The 20,113-nt window shown below is 44.7% G+C and overlaps 1 protein-coding gene across 1 annotated transcript in view; it reads right to left on the reverse strand.

Annotated features, from left to right (window-relative positions):
- The window catches only part of PAPPA (pappalysin 1), a 251,942-nt gene that overhangs the window by 120,148 nt on the left and 111,681 nt on the right, over positions 1-20,113 (reverse strand). Inside the window, exon 10 of the mRNA XM_079961901.1 lies at positions 5,650-5,843. Within this exon, the coding sequence (XP_079818027.1) occupies positions 5,650-5,843 (194 nt within the window). The remainder of the gene's footprint in view (positions 1-5,649; positions 5,844-20,113) is intronic.

Here is a 20,113-nt window from a genome sequence, read left to right on the forward strand (position 1 = left end):
AGGTTCTGTGCTCCACAATGTGTTAATGTTCATGCATTATTCTTACATTTGCAACACTGAACCTGTTATTTGGTTACAGCAATTACAATTATTATTATTATTATTATTATTATTATTATTATTATTATTTTGCAAAGGAGGAGTGCACTGCAGCAAGAATAATCTCTTGCTTCACAAAGTATGGTTTATGAAACTAGGGCAAAAACATCCAGTGCTTTAAAGGAATGCATAACAAGTAACACAGCAGAGTGTGTTGCGCTAGGAGACCAGGGTGCAAATCCTCCCTTGGCCATGAATACTGCTGGGTTAGATGCAGGCCAGTCATACAGGCCAGTCAGCGGCGGAGCAAGCCGATCGGGCGCCTGGAGCAGCATGCATGCCCTGGGGTGGGGCCAGCTGCCCACGGGGGCGAGGCGAGGCCAGGGCAGGATGCTCCATGGGGCCTCCAAGAAGTCTGCATGCCTCCTCCCACTCAGCCACCCTACAGCTGAGGGGAAGGCAGTGGGCGGACCATTTGGGGCAGCTCGGAACCTGCGGGCGCCCAAGCCATCGCGTCACTCCCAGGAGAGACGTGTGGCTCAGGCACGCTGCAGGCCCCACGGTGAGTGCCGCCCGGCATTTTGTCACCCCCCAGTGGTTACACGTAGGGTAACCCCCACCGCACCCCCTTCCTCTGCCCCTGGTCACACTGTCTCTCCCTAAAACCTACTTCACAGGACTGTTGAGAGGATAGAAAGGAATGTACTGTTATCCTAGTTCAGACCACTGATCCTGCTAGCTCAGTATTGACTGGCAGCAGCTCTCCAGGGTTTCAGAATCATAGAACTGTAGAGTTGGAAGGGCCATGGGGGTCATCTAGTGTAACACCCTGCAATGCAGGAATTTTTAACCCAATGTGGGGCTCGAACACACAAGCCTGGGATTAATAGTCTCATGCTGTACCAACTGAGCTAGGAGGAAGTCTTTCCGAGCCCTCCCTGGAGATGTCAGAGATTGAACCTGGGACCTTCTGGATGCAAAGCAGATGTTCTACCACTGAGCTATGGCCTTTTACACATAACCATGGAAACCACCATGAGCTCCTTGGAGGATAAGTATGAGAGAGAGAGAGAGAGAGAGAGAGAGAGAGAGAGAGAGAGAGAAGCTGCCCACAGGTGATAGTCCTTATCTAGGGACACTGTAGTTCTCTGCCCAGGCTCAACAATTACCCTGAAGGAGCCTGGGTTAGCTAGACAGCTGGAACTTTGTAATAGGTTTCCTCATAATAGTTTATGAGTTAGTACCTCGTAACTGGCTTGCTTTCATTTCTTTTCTCTCCCCCAGCTGCCCCGCCACTCTGCTTTTTTAAGAGTCCAGAGCTGCAATGCAGAGCAAGCCAAGGCACACGGAGGATGGAATCTTGGCTAAGTAGCGTTCCATTGGCCCGTCGAAGGCTTGAGTCAGATGGATCGGGTGAATATGGAGAAGGGGAGAGAGTTCCAGTAGCAGCCAAAAATATGTATCTTTCCTTGCAGGGCGCAAGCTGAATTTAACTATCATTGTTAGAAGTCGTTTCCTCCTCATTTGATGCAGCATTTCCCTGGCACTAAGTGCAAATACATTTTTATCTTGTCCGTCTCCCCTCACCCCCGAAGAAAGCCCTATTATCTTTATTCAGTGACACCAAGGCTGACATCCGAAGCACAGTTTACTAGGATGCCAAAGTCCTCTTTAAACAGGGTTGGGGGACATTTTTTAGCCTGAGGGCCACAGTCCAGTGGTGGATAGGAGCCAGGGGCAAACAAATATATAAATAAAGTGGGTGTAGGAACAGATGGGTTGTATCCAAATCAGTTCTATTATAAAAGAGACCCATTGCAATTATGTTGGTCACGTTCACCAATCTCATTAGTTCTACTGAGCAGCGCTAACATTGGAGACAACCTGTTCCCCAACAGTCATGGAAGAATCAGAATTGGCTTTTTTCTTTTTCTTTACAAGTTTGTATCTCTATCCAGGCAAGCATCTTCACAGTTCAAGGGTGCAATCCAGCCAGGCATAGATCAGGGCTGGTAAAGGGTGTGCAAAGGATAATCTCAAGCGCCAGATAGAGAGGTTTGGATGGCTGCACTTGACTCCCAGGTCTTAAGTTCCCTGTCCCATTCTTAAATTCAACAAATGTTGCTGGAAACTATTCCTTAAAATACATATATTAATGATAATCAGACTGTCAAAAATAGGATTTTTATGGTAAAGAGCTCATTTCCTTTTGTGAAAAAAACAACTATGAAGCCTGATGACTTGAAAATTTTTGCCATTATTATCTTCATTGATTTTGTCAGTTGTGTTGTGTTTTCATTCTGCCCTTCCTCCATGGAACTTGGGGAAGGAGGCTGTCATCCTTACAACAATTCTGTGAGAGTGGATGACTAGGCCACCATTACCGACTGAGCTTGCTCATCATTGGACTGTACACCCCACCTTGTTTGCCAAGAGAACAAACAAACAGCAAACAAAAACAAAAACAAAACTGAAGGATAACTATGTTCTGATTTGCATGTTATAGTATGGAATGTGAGAATCAAGCCAGCCCATATCAGAATTCACAAAGACTGAATTTATCAAAAACTCCTGAGACCCAACACACACATACACACACATTCCACATACACTGAAATAATCTAGATTTGGATTGCTTCGGGAGATAAACTAAGAGATAACGAAGCTAAATTCCCTCTCTTGGGAGGCATGGTTTGACCCTCTCCCTGTCTTGTTTTTGATGTCCAGCAAGGATGGGGCATTTCTTCAGTCTAAGGACCACATTTCCTTCTGGAAGTCACATGCCAGGCATGGGCAGGCAGAGGTGAAAATTGGTGGAGTGGCAAATGTAATGGTTACCTTTGTACAGTACGCTAGCTTGCACAGACCCCCTCTCTAATCCCCCATTCAGCAAACAAGAGGCATTAGCAGAGTCCAAGGATACATTCCAGCCAGGCAAACACATTCAGAGTACAGAACAGGGCCAGCAAGAGCTCTGAGGACCAGGCAGAGAGGCCTCATGGGCCACATTCTTCCCCTGGGTCTGAAGTTCCCCACCTCTGTTACAAACAATAAACTTTCATATCATGATTTTATGACAACTGAAGCTGTTATTTTTGTCCCCTGGCTCTGTGGGTTTGGCTCCCTTTATTTTGACTCAGTACTGTTTCATAGTTTTTATTGTATTTTGATATATGTCGTGCACTACTTTGGATGCCCTTGAGCTGGAAAGCAGGATAAAAATAAACTTTAATAGTAATGATGATAAGATGTGGGGAAAGGAAGGTGCCATGTTTAGAGGCAATGCACCTCTGAATATAAGTTTTCAAAAATGTTGTCTTAGTAGTTGAGTGACAAATAATTGAGAAGGACCATTGCTTTCATTTCCTGTTGGACCATCCAGCAGCGGCATCTAGTAAACTGTTGCAATATACAGTCATAAAAGGTAAAGGTACCCCTGCCCGTACGGGCCAGTCTTGACAGACTCTGGGGTTGTGCGCCCATCTCACTTAAGAGGCATGGGGCCAGCGCTGTCCGGAGACACTTCCGGGTCACGTGGCCAGCGTGACATCGCTGCTCTGGCCAGAGCCAGAGCCAGAGCCGCACACGGAAATGCCGTTTACCTTCCCGCTGGTAAGCGGTCCCTATTTATCTACTTGCACCCGGAGGTGCTTTCGAACTGCTAGGTTGGCAGGCGCTGGGACCGAGCAGCGGGAGCGCACCCCGCCGCAGGGATTCGAACTGCCGACCTTTCGATCGGCAAGCCCTAGGCGCTGAGGCTTTAACCCACAGCGCCACCTGCGTCATACCTCGGGTTAAATACGCTTCGAGTTGAGCACGTTTGAGTTGCGCTCCTCGGCAACCCGGAAGTAACGGAGCACGTTACTTCCAGGTTTCGCCACTTGCACATGTGCAGACGCTCAAAATGACGTCATGCACAGAAGCGGCGAAAAGTGATGCGCGCATGCACAGATGTGCTGTCGCTAGTTACATTTACCTCTAGATGTGAACGGGGCTCCAGAACGGATCCCATTCGTATCTAGAGGTACCACTGTATAGGACATTGGATAAGATCAGTGACTGGAGGGAATTTGGAAGGCCAGTTTTCTTACCCCAGATCTACCTGGACCAATACTCTGATTCAGGAGAAGTAGGCAGCATAATGTTGATATAAGTTTCCACTAGAACCCCACCACCACCAACCCACACAATGCTTTGCTTATGTATTTATGGAGGGAATGATTCCAGTGGATATGGGGGTGGGGAAAGATACTCTTGTGGTTTGCAAAGTAATAACCAGTGGGGCCCTGGAGGTCAGTTGGGAGAAGAAAGGCTATTTTGCAGTCAAGGCAGCTGCATGATCTTATAAACATAAGAGAAACCATAGTTGAGTGGTAAAACATGCTTTGCAGGTAGAATATCATAGGTTCGATCAGTGCTTCCACCCAAGAAAAATAGGTGTCAGTACTTATCATGAAATTGTTACAGTCACACTTCTTAACAACAACAAAATGAGGTGCCAGTACTGTGTACTCTTGAATACCCCTGGGGGGGAAAGCACTGGGTTCGATCCTTGGCAATGTATGTTTCAAAGGACCAGATGGTGAGCTGATAGAAAGATGCTCTGCTGCGAACCAGAGAGCTGCTCTGTCCCCCAAAACAGTACTTCTGTCTTGTCAGGATTCTACCTCAATCCATCCTCCAAATGCCTCCAAACACCCACACAGGACATTCACTGCCTTCACTGGTTCTGATTTAAAGCTGAGTATCATTTGCATGGGTATGCAAATGATACCCAGGTGGATATAGCTGGGTGTCATTCACATACTGGTGAACACCCAGCCCAAATTCCCTGATAATCTCCCCAAGCACCTTCCTGTAGATGTTGAAAACCCTGGGGGAGAGGACCATGCCCTGAGACATCCCACAAGTGAACACCCAGGGATCCGAACACCACTTTCTGGACACAGCCCTGCAGGAAGGATTGGAACCACTGTATAACAGTGTTCTCAGCTCCCAGCTCCTCTAGTCAGTCCAGAAGGATACCATGGTTAATGGTATCAAAAGCAGCTGAGAGATCCAGCAGAACCAGGAAAGAGTTTTCACCTCTGTCTCTAGCCTGCCGGAGATAATTGACCGTGTGACCAAGGCAGTTTCAGTCCCATGTTAGGTCCGGAATCCTGAATGGAAGGGATCCAAATGGTCTGCATCATCCAGATGCAATCTGGAGTTGTTCAGTGACCAGACGCTCAATCATCTTTTGCCCCACCAGTCCCAACGAGCACCAGCCTCCACTGGTCTCAGGTAATATTTTCTCAGCCCTGCTTCCAGTGTACTGTAATGTATCACTGGGTGAGCCTGGATCAGTCACTGCCTCTTAATCTAACCTTCCTCACAGAAATCATATACACCACTGAGCCATCGGCAGAAAAAAAAGGATAAATGCAATAAATAAATAAAATCCTTTGTGTGGAGATGGCGGGGATCCATCCTGGAGCTATTTGTGTGCAAAGCATGAGCTGTGCTACTGAAATGCGGCTTAACCCTCCCCCCACAAAGAAATAGTAAAACATTCCATTGGCTTGGATGCACGGCTTAACACTTTAACCAATGACCATCTGCTTTCCTTACTTGATTGGCTGCTGGCTGACCTATCACAACCAATTCTGGGCATCGCTCATCATGATGTGAGACTGACACGTTGGACGCCCACTGGTCGACAAAGCCTTTGGGTGTATAGACTCCACAGTCTATGATGCTGGTCATCTGCTCAAACTCTTCGCACACGCCGTCACCATCATGGAAGTAGCACCTGCTCGGTTCATCTGCAGTAAGAGAGAGGAGGAGGGGAAGGGGAGTCAAGAAGGATGGAAATGCCATTTCTTAATAACCAAGTCCAGTAAGCACTGCGTACTTTGACCTAATGAGCAAATGGGAATGATGCCCTCAGAAAATCAGAGCTTTTGCCCTTTAGAAAAAATTATGTAAATTATTTAAAAAAATTGCATGGGAATGATGTGCTCTTGCTTCCGTCAAAGTCTGGCTTTCATAGTACCACCTACTACCTCACCCACCCCTTCACACACACTCACTTCTTGTCACACTTGAGCTGACAGAGGACAATGAGGGAGCCTGGGAATTGCTAACATATGTATCATAGCTTGTTTGTCAAATGTGCATGTTTTCAGAAATCTACCAACAACTCTCAGTGCATTCACACTTAAAAATAGACCACTGAACTACCGTTGGAATAGTTGCATGAGGTCCCTTACCTCTTGTACAATTCAGAGTTATCAGGTAATTTGAGGATAAGATCACAAAGTTTGTTCCAGTTTCCTTGCAGGGAGTGCCCCTAGAGAGTGGTTCAATTTAGATCGGGGAACCTCAGGCCTGGTGTCCACATGTGGCCCTCAGAACTACCCACAGGCCACATCCATTCCTAGCCACATCCTAGCCACACCTTCTCTCCCAAAGTCACAACCCTCACTTTGCACCCTGTGTGTTTCTGAGTGGCTGTGATGTGTCCTTGAGCTCTGGCAATGCCTCTTGCTTTTCTGGACAAATGATAGAGTGGGGTGGGTGTGTTTGTAGAAGCTGTAGAACCTGCCCATCACTAACACATGACCCTTGACAAATTGCCCAGGAGGGAGTGCAGCCCTCAGGATGAAAAATGTCCCACATTCCAATTCAGATGATCCTACCAATCATTAAAGATCATGATTGAGCCATAGTCTCGCTTCTTCCTTCCTCCATATCTCCCCATCCATCCATCATTCCTTTATTTATTTTCAACTTTTTGTTGTTGTTGTAAAAGGTTTTCTTACAGCTTAAAAAGATGTAATGCTTTCCATATCCTCCTATTGTTAAAAAAATTTCCTTACAAAATCAAATGTTAGTCCTGTTCAGAGTAGACACGTTGAAATTCATGGGCATGACTAACTTCCCTATTCTGGGTGGGTGTCTTGAGGTAGAGAAAGGGACACAAAGATCTCTGCAGTCCTGCAAATTCCACACACTTTGGTGTCTGCCTCATCCCACCACTCTCTCCAGATCCTGTCTGACTCTTTCCATGGCTCAACAGCCCTTTAAAGGGCTGTTTCAGTTGGAGATGCCAGAGACTGTATCCGGGACACCTTTGCTTGCAAGGCAAGGGCCCAGTTTGTGGCTCAGCTCTGAATGTTGTTTTCTTTGTTATGGCTTACATCTAAACAAAGGTAATTGCTACTACTACTACCTCTTGTGGTTTACTGTTTTAAATGTGCTATGTTATACATTAAGGGTGGCAGTTCGGCGGCAGAGCATTTGATTTGCATGCAGAAGGTCCCAGGTCCAACCCTTGGCCCCTCTAGACAGGACTGCAGCCAGAAAAATGAGAGAGCTGCTTCCAGTCAATGCAGACAACTCTGAGCAAGATGGACCAATGAGTTGATTGCGCATAAGGCAGCTTCCCACCACCACCCCTAAAAGAAATCCCAAGATATTTTATATCTGGTGGTTTCCCTACATCTATCCGTGCGCCTATTTCTCACACACACACACACACACACACACACACAAACACACACACACCTGACTAGAACCAGTGTAAAACTGTATAAGTAAACAAAAATAAACATAATAAAAAACAAGCAAACAACCCTCTGCACAGGAATAGAAAAAGAGCAATGAAGCAAATTAACTGCTGGCAGAGCCCAGCTGATTTCAGTGGCCTCCTGCCAGTGCAAGAGAGGCTCCAGGCCCCTGGTGTTGTTCACTATTTTGTTCTTAAATGACACTTGCGAAACACTGAGTTTAGCAAGGACAAGCACTTCCAAAGGAACAGCTCCAGAGACTGGAGGCCTCTGTTTACCAACTCACGGCATATTTGGCATGGGCAGTAGCAGAAGGGAAGGGAGGGGGGTGTCCCTTGCAACTGAAGAAAGATCTTTTTGCACCAGTCAATGAGACACTAATCTGAACTAGAGGGATCAAAAGTCAGAGGGAGATGGAGTGACTCTCTATGACAGGGGTCAGCAACCTTTTCGGCCATGGGTCAGTCCACTATCCCTCAGACCATGTGTAGGGTCAGACTACCTTTTGAAAAAAAAATATATGAACAAATTCCTATGCCCCCAAATAACCCAAAGATGCATTTTAAATAAAAGCACACATTCTAATCATGTAAAAACACCAGGCAGGCCCCACAAATAACCCAGAGATGAATTTTAAATAAAAGGACACATTCTACTCATGTAAAAACACGCTGATTCCCGGACCGTCCACAGGCCAGATTGAGAAGGCGATTGGGCCAGATCTGGCCCCCAGGCCTTAGGTTGCCCACCCCTGCTCTATGGGGATAACCCAATGGTGGGGAGGAGGGCAAAGAGTGTCCTCCTGTGTCTTTAAAGGAACAGAACTTCCACTGCAGGTCATTCTCTAGCTGTCCCTTACTTACCACCCCTGATTTTCTTCCCCCTTGTAAATCCCTTTCCTTACATAGTGGAAAAGTATCTGCTTTGTATGCAGATGGTCCCAAGATTCCTAGGATGACTCCAGGTAAAGGTAAAGGACCCCTGACAGTTAAGCCCAGTTGCGGGCGACTCTGGAGTTGTGGTGCTCATCTTGCTAGTTCCTCAGAGGGCAGATCTGCCACACCTCCCAGCTGTCTCATTGCTGGCCCGGCCCTGGATATACCAGCAATGGAGACTGAATTCCTTGAACCATGTGGAGTTTGGGGTTTCATGTGCCAAGTTGTATGGATGCACAATGAAATTATTCAAAATCCATCCTTTGGAACCACCAGAAGTGGTTGTTCTAAGAGGCCAAACTATATATGATTCTACTCCCCTGATCAGCAAGGTGTTTTTTTTTAAAGGTTTGTGTGAGAAAGAGATCTGGAACAGGATCTTGTGTGGAAGGGTAAAAGGCATTCATCCTTTGTCCCCTTCTGCTTGGTCTCAACCTGAATTCCTTGAACCCAACTCCCTGTAATGCAGGAATCCTGCTCACAGCTGTCCCTAGGTGGACTTGAACCACGCACTTGCTGTTTACAGCAGGGCTGGGAATTCCAATTGGTGTCAATGAGACCTTTTATTTCCATGCAAATAACAGGCATGGGGCAGGGGCAACAGTCTGGTGGGAAACAAATACTTTATAAAAACCCATCTATGTCCCCTCACCAAGGTCTTAATCTGGATCAAGCTGCAGCTATTTGTCCTCTAACACACACACACACACACACACACACACACACAGCCCAAATTCACATAACAGCCAATTACATGAATTAGATCACATCTAAATCAGTTCATTCATAGACTAGATAATGCAGAAGTTATAATTCGCCCAGAAACTCAAGTGAGAAAGTCAAGTGGAAGTACACTGGTACCTCAGTTTATGAACTTGATCCATTCCGGAAGTCCGTTCTTATACCAAAACCATTCTTAAACCAAGGTGCACTTTCCCACCGCCAGTGCCCTTCCACCATTCGGATTCCGTTCGTAGACCGAGGTAAAGTTCTCAAACAGGGACACTATTTCCGGTTTTGCGGAGTTTGTAAACCGAATTGTTCTTAAACTGGACTGTTCTTAAACTGAGGTACCATTGTACTGTATCTGAATCAGTCCAAGCATACCTTCCCTGCAATGTATCAAAGACAAACAGGGACAACATGCTGCCTATAGAAGATTAGAAACCAAGGCCACTCAAAATACTGGAATTGCCACTGGCAGACTGCATACCAAAAGGCGGAGATAAGCAAACTTGCTATACTCCGTTTCTTCTTTCTTCTTTATAAGGGGTGGATATTAGGTTCCATCAGCCATAAGGTGTTTTTTTATTGCAAAATCTGTCTCCCAACTTTTCTACGCTTCAAACGTCTGGTACAATGGCTTATTTCCTAAGTTAGATGGGTTCCAGGCAAAGTTTCTTCAGTCTTTACTACAGTTTCCAAATTGTGTCCCAAATCCAATCTTATTTGTATCAACTGGGCTACGATACTGCCCTTGTATCCCTGAGGCAAAGGCTTTGGGACATCTCACAAAGCGACCTGCAATCCAGATCCACTGTAATCTGTGGCCCAATTGCAGCTGGAATCCAATACGGGCACAACTTTCAGTTAGCCTCATGTCTTAGGAAACCTATCGGTGTTTATTTACCAAACCTAGATTAAAGGTATTTCCATTGGAAGTTTTAAATGGTAGACTAAGAGGCATCCCCTATCATAAAAGGCTTTGTTTATGTTCTCAGGATGTCAAATGCATGAACCATTGTGAGCAGTACGAGCAAGCAAGGGACCAACTGATCAAACCCTTACTAGCAAATTTGCCAGGGAAATCTGAAGCCTCCCATATTAAATACCTTCTGGAAGATAGGTCAAATGATATTAACTGACCGTGGCAAAGTTTCTTTTGGGGGTCGCAAGAAAAAAAAGACTACCATGCTCTAGACATACCAACAATACTCTGCTCTTCAATGATTTATAAGGCAAGAGAGTGTTTCGTTATATATCAATTGAAATATATATCAGGGGAGGAAAAATATTGCCTTAGCTAGGAAAAGGAAAAATAAATCAATCTCAGGGCTTGCCCCACCCCCACCCCAGTTTCACATATTTCTGCATATTCTCCACATTTCTCCACAAGTTTGCATTTTTTTATATGTAGAAAAATCGTGCTTATAAAAATTAATCAGCATTTTAGTGTGAATTTCTACTTACCCCTGTTTGTATGAATTTTTCCCTAAAGTATACATTTATTTCAGGGAATTGCCACTAATTTTAAGCATTTTTAATGTTATTTTCACTATTGAGTGCATTTTTATGTACACTTTCCCATAATATACACAATTTTGTATTCATTATTTGCTTGGAGAACTGCATTGCAGCATTTGGAGATGTACAAATTACAAAGGAAACTTCTGTTTTAGCTTACATATTGATTTGGAAATGGCTAATTAGAGTGTTTTGCATTAAAACGAAAACTAAACCAACTTTCTCCCCATTCCTAGTGCTAACATGTTATTCCAGATGTTCTTTAACTACACTGTTAATCACTGCTGGCTGTGGCTGATGGGAGTTAGAGCCCAATGGAATCTGGAGGGTACCACAATGGCTACCTCCCAGCTAGCTCATAAGAAGATTAAAAACCAAAGGCCCATCTGGTCCACCATCCTGTCCCCACAGTGGCCAAACAGGTGCCTCTGGGAAGCCTACAAGCAGAAAATGAGTGCAATAGTTGTTATCCAGAGGCATTCTGTCTCTAGTACTGGAGGCAGGGCTGTCACACCGAAGATGGAACAAGCTAAACCGACTAAACATCAGGAAGAACTTTCTGATGGTAAGAGCTGTTTGACAGAGGAACAGATTCCCACAAGAGGTGGTAGACTCTTCTTTTTTAAGCAGAGGTTGGGTGCCATCTGTCATGGTTGCTTTAGTTGAGATTCCTGCATTGCAGGGGTTTGGACTTGATTACCCTTCCAGCTCTATGATTCTATGATAGTATATAGTCATCGAGTAGCTGTGTCTTAGCTGTTCTACCATATGCTTGGTAGTTTTATCTTTAGTAAAAAATTTCCACTAGTGTTCCTAGAACAGAGATTAACTGAGCTGTAATTTCCTGGATTCCCCACTCTCTCTCTCTCTCTCTCTATATATATGGAGTGTCAAATTTGCCACTTTCCCATTTTCAGGAATGGAAGCTTAAATTGCTGATCTTCTGGAACTTGTCCCTAAGAATTTGAGTTATTTAGGAACCCTTGGGCAGCTGCCATCTGGACCTGGTGACTTGTTCATTTTAATTTGTCAACAAATTCTAGAACATCACCTCCTGTTACCACCTTTTGCCTTTCTCCCTCAGACTTCCTTCCTGAGAAAGTTAGTCAAGGCAAAAAGATCTGCCCTTTATCTTCTACGGTGCAGCAGATGGAAATAATTTATTCGGCATCTCTGAAATTTCCTTTTACTCCTTTAGCACACCTTCAATTCCCTTGTCATTCAAAGGTCCAAACATCTCCCTAGCTGTTTTCCTGTTTCTAATATTTATGAAGTAATTTTATTGTTGATTTAATGTGCTTTTTTTTTTTTAGCAGTGTACTCCTCAGCTTATTTTTTGCACATCACATGCTGCTTGCATTTCTTTCATCAAAGTCTGTGTTCCTTTCTGTTTTCCATATTTAGGCAGTACTTCCATAAAGGAAGCCTTCTTGCTTCCATAGCTTCCTTGACTGCTCATGAACCACACTGGCATAATCTTGGCCTTAGTGGTTGTTTTCTTGTATACATTCCAGCTGAGCTTTCTGAAGAATTTGGACCCTCTTGACTTTCCCTTCCAAATTCCATTTTTTCTTATCTCTTGTTTTTTGTTAGAAGTTTCCTTTTTTCAAGTCAAGCATGACTGAGTTGGACTTTCTTGGCAACTGTCCACTTGCATACGTTGGCAAGGCATATTCCTGATGTGGTTGCACCCCAATTCCCATAAGCCCTACTCAGTATGGCCAGTGGTCAGGTATGATGGAAGTTGTAGTCCAACATCTTCTGGAGGGTACCATGTCAGCTGCCCCTGGGCTAACCAGATGCCCACCCATATATGAAGACAGATCCCCCTTTGCACTGAAATGCACTGAAAAATAATCCCAAGTTTCATATCATGCTCAGTGGCTTCCCCATGTGATGTTAAAAAATAGTAGGCCTCTGATAAAATCATATGCTTGGGATAAAGAGAGGACATGGGCCTGATCCAATGTGATGAGTTAATTCATACTTGCATGGAGAGGGAATCTTTCGAATAGCTCTAGTGCGAGCCAGTATGTGATCTGTATGGAGGCTAATTTGTTCCTGATTATGTTTAAGACCCCAATAAATCTGTCTGCTCTGAGTCTGAAAGGCCCAAGGGATGAGAGGAACAGAGAGACAGAGATGTCTGAATTAAAACAGAGATTGCACAGTTGATTTAAAAAAAGCTCGCTGAACGCAGCCCAGACAGCGAGCATGCCCCTTCTCAGATTCCAGCTCTGTTGTACCGAGTCGGCATGCCCTGCCCTCCATTACCTTTTTGGCCAGCCCCAATGACACTGGTAATGAGAGCCAGGAAAAGATTAGGTGTTCCATTGGTTTCATGGAAGAATCATGGAGAAATGTGGTTTAACTACCGCATTCATCTTATTCTTCTTTTTAAGGGAAGATATGTTCTTAACATTGGCAGGATACTACAAAAAAAATATCAAGCTGCCCTTGTAAGGAGAGCAGGAGGACAATCATCAAATGTTTTAGTGCCCAAGATGGAATGTCCAAAGTACATCTCTTATAATGTGAAAATGCACATTAAATGAAATTCAATAGATACAAATGTGAATATCTACAGAGAGGTGCAGATAATTTGGTGTGAAAAATGAAAGGGATATTGGGGTTGACATCCATCAAAAGCTGGTCATCATCCAACAACTGCAAAAAGGGCAAGTGTGGTTTCAGAGTACATTGAGAGAACCATACTTCCAGGACAGAAGAAGCAAGAGTCCCACTATTATTCCACTCTGGAGTCCATTTCTGGGCACCACAATTTAAGAAACATGTTGACAATGTGTGCAGAAGAGGACAATAAAGATGGCCAGGAATATGGAAAACAAGTACTATGAGCAAAGAACAAAGTATACGCTCATGAACCATATTCCACTGTATCCAGCCCTAGGGAACTGGGTACCAGATCCATCTTAGCAGTTTGCGGCACAAATGCATTTACAAAAGATGCCTGTCAATTTTAGAAGTTTTGAGAGGTCAACGTGGACTGAAAACCACTGAAGAAGACCATTGCTAGATCAGACCAAAGATTCATTTTGTCTATTATCCCTTTTGCTACAGTGGCCAGTGCAGTGCCGCCAGGAAGCCCACAAGCAAGGTACAGCATCAGGGTGGGGAACTTCAGGTCAGGGCATGAAAGCAGCCCTCCAAGCATCCCTATCTAGCCCTCAGAACTCTTCCCTTGCCACACCCTTCACAGGGCATGCCTCCTGCCCCAAGCACATTTGCCTGGCTGCAACATGTTCTTGATCTCTAATAATGTCTCTTGTTGGCTGCACGGAAGATAGAGAGGCATGTGTGAATGTGTGCATTTGGAATTCTGATAACATGCCATGGGCACCAGTCACAAAATGGCTACAGTAAGTGTGTGGCATATCCCAGAATGCTGTGGGGTGTGTGGCATTTTAGTCTCAATGTAGGAGATGCTAAGGCACTGGCAACAGTGAAAGCAGACTGTAGATTTGGGGAGAATATTTAATGAAAACTTTTTAGGGTGCCATAAGAGGTAGGGACGCAGGTGGCACTGTGGTCTAAACCACTGAACCTAGGACTAGCCAATCAGAAGGTCGGTGGTTTGAATCCCAATGACGGGGGGAGCTCCCGTTGCTCGGTTTCCCCAGCCACTCTGGGCAGCATCCAACAAAATATTAAAATACAGTGGTCTAGTTGTTTCGTTAATAGTGTTTTATAGATTGTAATTGTTTTACTGATGATTTGTTAATTATTCTATATGATTATGCTGTTTTGTGACATTCTAATATGTTATTTAAGGGACGTGGGTGGCACTGTGGGTTAAACCACTGAGCCTAGGACTTGCCGATCAGAAGATTGGCGGTTTGAATCCCCGCAATGGGGTGAGCTCCTGTTGCTCGGTCCCTGCTCCTGCCAACCTAGCAGTTCGAAAGCATGTCAAAGTGCAAGTAGATAAATAGGTACCACCATGGTGTGAAGGTAAATGGTGTTTCTGTGTGCTGCTCTGGTTCACCAGAAGTGGCTTAGTCATGCTGGCCACATGACCTGGAAGCTGTACGCTGGCTCCCTCGGCCTACAGAGTGAGATGAGCGCACAACTCCAGAGTTGTTTGCGACAGGACCTTATGGTCAGGGGTACCTTTACCCTTAAGAGGTACTGGCAGGCACACTTGTGCCATGTGAAGAAGCTGGCCTACTATACAAAGCCACCACTGGGGTGTGGTCCCTGAAAGGTTGTCCTGATCAGAATGTGCCTCTCAGGCTGAAAAAGGCTCCCCACCACTGTATGACAGTAGCACCCATTCTTTGTTGTCAGCAACTGGTACACGGCCTATTAGGCTGTTACTCAGCTTGCCCTGGCAAAAATAATAGTCAGGCATAACTATGGAAGACAGGAGCTTGCTGAACGGTTCATGGTGAGAAGGGGGGGAATACATATTAAAAATGCAATCTTGGAGTTGTGATGTTTGGTGGAATAAACACAGCATATGAATTCCCAAGGATCTAACTTGTATCAGGAGAGAGAAATGTCTTCACTGGTAAGAAGGCTTGGCCTTTAAGAGTACTGAGACAGATGTTAGACTAAAAGAAGCCTGCTTTATATCCTCATTATAACTTGGGCGGGGCATACTTGTAATTGGCTTATGAGGTTTTGTTTTTTAAAAAAAGAAATGTTTCTTATAATAAACCAAAACTTGGCTATATTAAACACTGATAAGTCTTTGGCCTCATTCTCAGAAATAGCAGATGTGATGTTGAACTGTTTTTTTCTTTAGTTATCCTTCAAATAACAGTTTCCTACACCTGTTCTCCTGCCCCCACACTCAGTCTTTGGCCTGGGTTTAATCTAAAGTCTTCTTTGGCACTTACCAGAGATTCCATTCCTAGCCAAATGACCCAGATGATCATTGTTGAAGAGAAGGAAGGTATATCATTGACACAGTCTGTGACTGTAACTTTGGCACACATGGGTATATCTGATAATTTATTTTCTTTATTTATTGCATTTATATATCCTCTTTCCTCCAAGGAGCTCAAGGTGGCATGTATAGCTCTCCTCCTCCTCATTTTATCACCACAACTACCCTGTCAGGTTGTCTAGTGAGTGATTGGCCCAAGGTTAAGTGGGGATTTGAACCCTGGTCTCCCTAGTCTTAGTCCAACACTGTAACCACTACACCACAGTATTCTTTTTTCCAGTTTGGCACATTATTTTTTATTTTATTTTATTTATATATAAATATATATTTAAATTTCTATTTATAAACAGGACATACACATAAAGTGCATTTTAGTTGGATGTGTTTTAACACATCCAAAATGCAGACATTTTAGAAAAATGTCTTCTAAATAAAAGAAACTCTAACTTCCCCAATAGGCAGCTTTTAAACAACTCTAGCAACAGAAAGTCCCCCCTCCACCACCACCACTAGCAAACAGTTTGCACAAGTACGGTAGGTTCTTCTGAATGTTTAGTTCTCTTGAGGCTGTTATGAGGACAAAACGGGGTGGAGGAAACCTCATGCTACCTCCTTGGAGAAAAAGTGGGGTAGAAATCTAATAAATAAAAATAAAAATAATAGTCAATCTCGCTCAGACATATGGACAGCTTAGATTAATCTATCTACTTAAATCAGGACTGATGGAATACATCTACTGCTGATGTCAACTAACAATGTCTCTTTCCTTCATTCTCCACTATATTTGCAAGAGCCATTATTATTATTATTTTGTTATTATTTATTAACCACAACAATAATGATTTTGCCTGTGATGGACAGCCTTTTATCAGATTGCACATAAAGAACCAAACAAAAACTCAAAGCAATCTACCCCATTTGGCAACCAGGGCAAAATCCCCCACGTGGGGCTCAAATTGCACAAAACCGACTGGGCAGAGAAGGGTGGACACACAGCCCTGCATCCTGCTTTCAGTTTGGAATGAAGCTGCTGGCATCAGAATCACCTCCTTTTCTACAACAGCTACTCTTTAAAGAAAAGGGGGAAAAGGCCAGGCAAAATGAGAGACGGGAGGGTGGGGAGAAGGGTATTTTTAAGCAAGCCTGTTTACTTAGGGACCATGCCAATGTCAACAGGCCTTGTACCGTATAATGACATGTCCAACTTTTGTTTTTTTAAAAAACAATGAACAAAAATGCACACGTGTTGTTTCTGAGTAACAGATTCTTGGACTAAGCTGGCCTTTGCAGTTTAGTCCCTCTGCCAACTGCAAAAAAAAAGAAGAAAAAAAAAGAGGATATTCAGTCTTGGGTCTCCCACTGCTTCGCATCACGGACATAGAGAAGGTGCCCCCACACTCTCCCTCTCTCATGTAATATTAGAACTCAGGGGCATCCAATGAAGCTGGGTGCTGGAAGGTTCAGAACCAGCAAAACAAAGCACTTCTTCACACAGTATGTAAAGGGACCCCTGACTATTAGGTCCAGTCGCGAACGACTCTGGGGTTGTGGCGCTCATCTCGCTTTATTGGCCGAGGGTCATGTGGCCAGCATGACTAAGCCACTTCTGGCGAACCAGAGCAGCACACGGAAATGCCGTTTACCTTCCCGCCGGAGCGGTACCTATTTATCTACTTGCACTTTTTGGGGTGGTTTCGAACTGCTAGGTTGGCAGGAGCTGGGACCGAGCAACGGGAGCTCACCCCGTCGTGGCGATTCGAACCGCCGACCTTCTGATCGGCAAGTCCTAGGCTCTGTGGTTTAACCCACAGCACCACCCGTGTCCCTTCACACAGTGTGTAGTTATAACCATTGCATTGGCTCCCAGAAGAGATAGCAATGGCCACCAGCTTGAACAGCTTTCTAAGAGGATTAGACCAACCCATGTAGGATGAGGCTATCAGGGGCTACTAGCCACAATGTCTGTGATCTGCCTCCACTGTCGGAAGCAGCATGCCTCTGAATGACAGTTGCTGGGAATCACACAAGTGGGAGAGGTGCAGCTGTTGCACTCAGATCCCCATAGGCATCTACATGGCCACTAAGAGAACAGGCTGTACAAGAGTGGAGGGGGTTGATGCTCACAAATGGATCCTTTGTATGAGAAACTGGGGTGTTGCAGGTACATCTAAAATGATGGAGAAAAAGGTAAAGGTAAAGGAGCCCCTGACCATTAGGTCCAGTCGTGACCGACTCTGGGGTTGCGGCACTCATCTCGCTTTATTGGCCGAGGGAGCCAGTGTACAGCGTCCAGGTCATGTGGCTGGCATGACTAAGCCACTTCTTAATTATCACATGCGCTGGGTAATTTAATAAGCATCCATTATGAGTTGTTTGTGGGAATACCAGCTAACATTGTGTAAAGCAAAAGGCCACCTCGACACTTTGCAGTGCTATTATTCATCACTTTGCTTATTGCAAAAAAAGTTATTTATTTATCTGAGGGTTGGGGGTCGGGAAGGCGCTATTGTTCAAGAAGTCCAAATCAAGTTTAATAGCACAACCTAAATTTGCTAGTATGCGACTTAATCCCACTAGAAAATAGAGACAGTCTGGAAAGATCCCTACACACAAACCACTACCTTTCAATTGTTTTGACAAAGGAAGCAGTTGTTCAGAAAAGCCATGCTTACTATTCTGAGGAGGAGGAGGAATTCACAATAAGTGATGTGCAGGGATAGAGAGTTGGCTTTTGGACACTGGTTTCTCTGCAGGGCGTAAGGAATGGGGAAGACGAAGAGAAGCATGGTCATAATGAATATGGATGGTCATCCATCAATTTATTTTAAGCACATTACCTCCATGACAAAGGGAGGGGGAGCAAAAGGAAGGGGGGGGGAGATGTATAAAATTAGGTTTGTGTCACTCACTTAACATTTTAGCTTCCCCAGAGGATCCTCTCCTAAACAGAGCTTGCAAGCTCATGAATATTAATCATTTCCCTGAATGCACTGCTGTCTACCAAAACAATGAGATTAGCAGGGGCAGAAGGAGCTCTGATTTATTAAAGAGAAGAGAACTGGTGGGATGGTTTGAACTCACAGAAGTAAGGGTGGGGGAGGCAGTGAGGCCCCACTCAGAGAAAAGCTTTTTGGAAGAAGCATCTTCAAAGGGGCACCAGCAGAGGTGTTAAGAAAGAGACAATCCACACACTTTTAATGTGGTTCACCTTCCCTCCGCAAGTACCACGACGAGGGCCACAATGGGATCCACAATGATGCAGTATACAGGATGTCTCCTGCTCAAGATGGGGAGGCCTGAGTTAAAGTCATCATTTGGACTCAGACTTCACAAATGAGCAGGCCAGCTGCTTCACACATAGAAGGTTCCAGGTACAATTTCTGGTATCTCTATGCAGCGCTGCAAATGTCCCCATACTGAAATCCTGGAGTACTAGCCACTGGGAATCACAATTTATGCTCGGCTCCTGCTTGTGGGTTTCTTAATAGGCACCTTGCTTGGCCGCTGGGAGAAAAGGACAATGGACTTAGATGGGCCTGATCCAGCAAGGCTCTTATGTTCCTAACATGTTTGAGATTTTGGCTCCGTTCTGAACCTCTCTTCATTGTCCAGCCGTCTGCGGAAGTGTGGTCAGTGAGGACAAGGGAAAGGGCCTAGATTATAACATGCTAGCCACTAGGCTACTGCCCAAGAGAAGTTTGTCAGACCTTTCTTCTTCAACTGCTTTGAAATAGGCTCTTTAAAACTATTGGGTTGGATTCAGACTTACAGTGCCATCCAAGGTAACTACTCCACGGTAAGTTCACTTAAGGCAACCACATCTGTCCTACCAACTTAAGTCCCATCAATATAAGACATGTGGCTCTTGCATGGTTTCCCACAATGGAAAGAGTCCCTCAAGCTGAAAAAGATTCCCCACCCTTACTATTATGGAAGAAAACTACATGTTTGAGGGGGTTCCTAACTCTCTAACCATTGCAGTGCACTACCCCTTTGACAGTGGTCTATTACTAGTGAGAAGGAAGCACGTGTTTATCTGTGGTAGGAAGATACCCCACACATTCCAAACTGTGTGTGTGTGTGTGTATGGGGAAGGGAAGAGCCATGGGCTTGGCTGGGACCCCATCTAGTCCAGCCCCTTCAATGCAGGAACCACAGCTAAAGAATCCCTGGCAGACGACCACCCAACCTCAGTTTGAATACCTCCAGTGAGTGAGAGGGAGTCCACTCTACTATCAGACAGTTCTCATCATGAGAAAGTTATTCTGGAGATTTAGTTGGAATATCTGTTCTTGCAATTTGTAGGTATGAGATATTTGTGGAGGCGTGGTGGTGGTGAAGCAATAAAACTGGTACAGCCATACCTTGGATCTCAAATGCCTTGGCTCCCAAACGATCGAAACCAGAAGTGAGTGTAAAGATTTTAGAATGGT

This window comes from Podarcis cretensis (genome assembly GCF_951804945.1).
Source record: "Podarcis cretensis genome assembly, chromosome: Z".
Classification (NCBI taxonomy): Eukaryota; Metazoa; Chordata; class Lepidosauria; order Squamata; family Lacertidae; genus Podarcis; species Podarcis cretensis.